Genomic DNA, 4,177 nt, shown 5'->3' on the forward strand with positions numbered 1-4,177 from the left:
CATATATGTATGTATGTATATATGTATATATGTCTGTGTGTCTATATAGATATATATATCTGTGTGTGTGTGTGTGTGTGTGTGTATGTATATATATATATATATATATATATATGGATATATAGGGTTGGATGTACACTTTTTTGTGTATATTTGTTTACATGTATATATCTATATTTTAGCCTCAAGTGTGATCCGATCGATAATAATTGAACTGTTTGATTCTGCTATACGCTGTATGCTATGTTTGAAATCAAATGTGTATTTTACCTAAGCTCTGTATTTAAATATCTTTTTGACCTGAGACCTTATCTCTCTGAAGCCCTTCAATCTCAATGCCCTAAACATCGGGTCATTAAGCCCCAAATCGTAGAACCCTAGCCCTAATAACCCTAAGACCTTCAAACCCCTAAAACCATAACTACCTACCTCTGATCAGGCTCTTCAGAAAATTCTTATACGTACTGAATCTAAACCCCCTAAACTAAACTCTAATTATCTACCCCTAATACTAGACCCTAAACTCTAAATATCTATACCCAACACTAAACACTAAACCCTAAATATCTACCCCTAATAAGGCTTCTCTGATCTGGTGAGTGAGAAGAAGCGAGTGCTACGCTTAACCGAGGTGAGTAGTCTAGTGTAGGATGTGTGTATTAATTTCATTACATAACTTTTCAGTAGGTTGTTTATTACTTATATAACTAGGGATAATATATTGTATATCGTAACAATATTATCTTGTTAATAATATTTTATGAATAGGATATATATATATATATATATTATGATATATAACTTATACTATATACTATATACTTTATCAAATAGATTATTTACAGCACCATTTTGCAACATGTAATTTGCAACAACTTATATTTTGCGACGCGTAAAAATAATAGCAATAAGTTTGTATCCCATTCACACCCCCTAGACTGAAGATATAAGTGAAGCTGAAGCGACTGCCAAATGTTTGGACTGTCGTTATCGTCAAGCACAGCTGAACGGAGCCCCTGCACGAGTGGAGTTGTTCTTGAAGGTATGTGATGTGTATAGATAGGTGAGTATATCATGGTGTATACTCTTTTACGCACAAATAATATATATATATATATGTGTGTGTGTGTGTGTGTGTGTGTGTGTGTTTCTATTTATATATTTCGTATATTTTATATATATATGTGTGTGTGTGTGTGTGTGTGTGTGTGTGTGTGTGTGTGTGTGTGTGTGTGTGTGTGTGTGTGTGTGCGTGTGTGTGTTCGGTCCGAGTACTGTATGCGCGCTTATACTTACAACTAGAATACGCCCTGTCCTGTACATCCAGGTCAGTCCACGGCCCCTAATTTTAGGACAACACGCCTCTGGGTCGCGTTATTGAGTATATCGGCTCTGCTTAATTAGACCCAATTTTACATTGTCCCCCGAAGACCCTCCTCTTCCATCATCAGTATTACTAGGACTCGCACCTGAATACCAAAATAATGTACCGCACTTCCATTACCTTGAAACCCAACCTTTGCACCCAATTCCAGGGCAACACCCCTCTCGGTCGGGCGTACGAGTACTCGCTGTTGGCGTTGATTGTGGCCAATCTGCTATCGTTCATATACAGGTAGGTACAGGTTTTATACAGGCTGTGCTGTACTGTTTTAGATCGGATGGGCTGTGCTATTTTTAAATTGGCTTTGCTGTGCTATTTTTAGATTGGCTCTGCTGTGCTATTTCTCTATTGCCTGGGCTGTGCTATTTTTAGATTGACTTTGATGGGCTATTTTTAGATTGCCTGTGCTATGCTATTTTTAGATCGCCTGTGCTGTACTATTTTCAGATTGCCTGTGCTGTACTTTTTTTAGATCGGATGGGCTGTACATGTTTATATGGTATCATAAGCTAATAGCATATGGTTCAATTTATTGTACCAAAATATTGCCGTTTGGTTTTACATACATTCTACCCAGTGCTTACATAGTTAATAGTATGTGGTTCTATTTACTGTCCCAATATATTGCCATTTAGGTTTACATACATACTATACTCAGTCATAGTTGATAGTATGTGCATCCCTGCCATGTTACATATAACCATTTGGTTTTACATACATACTACCCAGTGCTTACATAGTAAATCGTATGTGGTTCTAATTACTGTCCCTATATGTGACCATTTGGTTTTAAATACATACTGCCCAGTGCTTACATAGTTAATCGTATGTGGTTCTAATTATTGTCCCTATATATAGCCATTTGGTTTTACATACATACTGCCCAGTGCTTACATAGTTAATCGTTTGTGGTTCTAATTACTGTCCCTATATATAACCATTTGGTTTTACAGACATACTGCCCAGTACTTACATAGTTAATCGTATGTGGTTCTAATTACTGTCCCTATATATAACCATTTGGTTTTACATACATACTGCCCAGTGCTTGCATTGTTAATCGTATTTGGTTCTAATTACTGTCCCTATGTATAACCATTTGGTTTTAAATACATACTGCCCAGTGCTTGCTATCTATTCGTTGTACCCATCTGACAGACTTGTCTGACACTTCCAGTGCAATGTTCTTCCGTTCCTGCTATCTGTTTCCTCGCCTTGTATATCTCACAATAAGTCCTTGTTAATTGACCATTACCAGCACGGATGAGGATGCCACCCAGTACTTCGGATCGTCGTTCTTCGCGTACTTCGATGTCGTAGGATGTGTTGTGTTCACTGGCGACTACATCGCTCGCGTATTCGCGGGTATGCATAACACACATCTACACACGCATTGGTATACATATATATGTGTATGTATATATATATATATGTATGTATATATATATATATACATATAGTAATACGGTGCATTCTGTTCTTTGATGTCGTAACTTTTAGCTCAGGAAATGTGAACGCGGATGCGTAAGAGTCTAATTGTTTTGGTTTTTCATCATAATGAAGCGTGTTTTTGAGAGGTGTGTGTATGTATACTATATATGTACACTATATATGTATAATGTACATACTAAAAGCTGTATATATTATATATTTGTATGTCTAAACATGCAGTTACAGAACGTCGCACAACTGTATCTACATTCACGTTTAGTGTATAAATGGACTACAATATCCCTTGAGTCTTTTCATATTCTGCACCCTACTATATACATACAAACACATGCATATGCATATACATAGGCATATACATATACGTATATACATTTACGTATGTATATATATATGTGTGTGTGTGTGTGTGCGCGTATACATATAACCATATACTATATCCATCCAAACAGGAACATAAATACTGAGTATTCACATACATACCAGCCCATTCATATTCCCCAGTCCTAATATTTATTCTCCTCTCAATTGACCCGTCCCCTCAGCCGCCGCGGATAACGAGTACAGCTCTCGCTTGGACTACTGCACCTCATTCTTCGGCATTGTGGACTTGTTGTCCTTTGCCCCGTTCTGGTGTGCCCTATTGGCGGGTAGGTGCCTGTGCTCATGTGTGTACACGGGTAGATCAGCCCGTTGTAAGGGTATTTGCGTGTGTGTATTCACGTATGTAAAACCTTAAACACTGAATAGGTGACTGTGTACATGTGCATGTGCAGGTATACGTTTATGTAAGAACGTATGCTGGTGTCTCTATACATGTGCATGTGCAGGTATACGTTTATGTAATAACGTATGCTGGTTTTCTATATATGTGCGTGTACAAGTATGTAGCAATAGTTTATGACGATATATATAAAAATACCATATGTAGCTTTGATTTAATATTACACAAATAAACTACGTTTCAGAATCGCTTGAACAACATTATCATTTCTTTTGCATCTTCATCCCTTGTTAAGTGTATATATGCTTGTGCATCAAACATCACCTCAGTATGTATATATAAATACATACATTACATACCTAAAAACCTTAAACCCTAATATAGTCCTAAATTTAAAATATAAACAATAATAAATATATAAACTAAGTTTACTAATCCTATCCTTTATTTTGCATTCGTTTTTATTTGTAGGCCATGGGGCAATTAATCCGTTATATCCAGGGCTAACGACGTTTGTTGGCGATACGATCGTCAACAGAATATGTCTGTTCGATCTGTACAGATTGGTAGGTATTGTGGACATATATATGTAGAAATCAATATAATGTGTATGCAGGCAT

At 36.6% G+C, this 4,177-nt stretch overlaps 1 protein-coding gene across 1 annotated transcript; it reads left to right on the plus strand.

Annotated features, from left to right (window-relative positions):
* Positions 1-579: 579 nt before the first annotated feature.
* Positions 580-2,749, plus strand: SARC_13231 (hypothetical protein; the record flags this gene model as incomplete). Its single annotated transcript, XM_014292642.1, has 4 exons — positions 580-631; positions 938-1,042; positions 1,536-1,615; positions 2,643-2,749. Coding segments are annotated over 4 exons (344 nt in total), but the record flags the coding sequence as incomplete, so codon positions are not given.
* Between the last annotated feature and the right edge of the window lie 1,428 nt (positions 2,750-4,177).

This window comes from Sphaeroforma arctica (assembly GCF_001186125.1).
Source record: "Sphaeroforma arctica JP610 unplaced genomic scaffold supercont1.3046, whole genome shotgun sequence".
Classification (NCBI taxonomy): Eukaryota; class Ichthyosporea; order Ichthyophonida; genus Sphaeroforma; species Sphaeroforma arctica.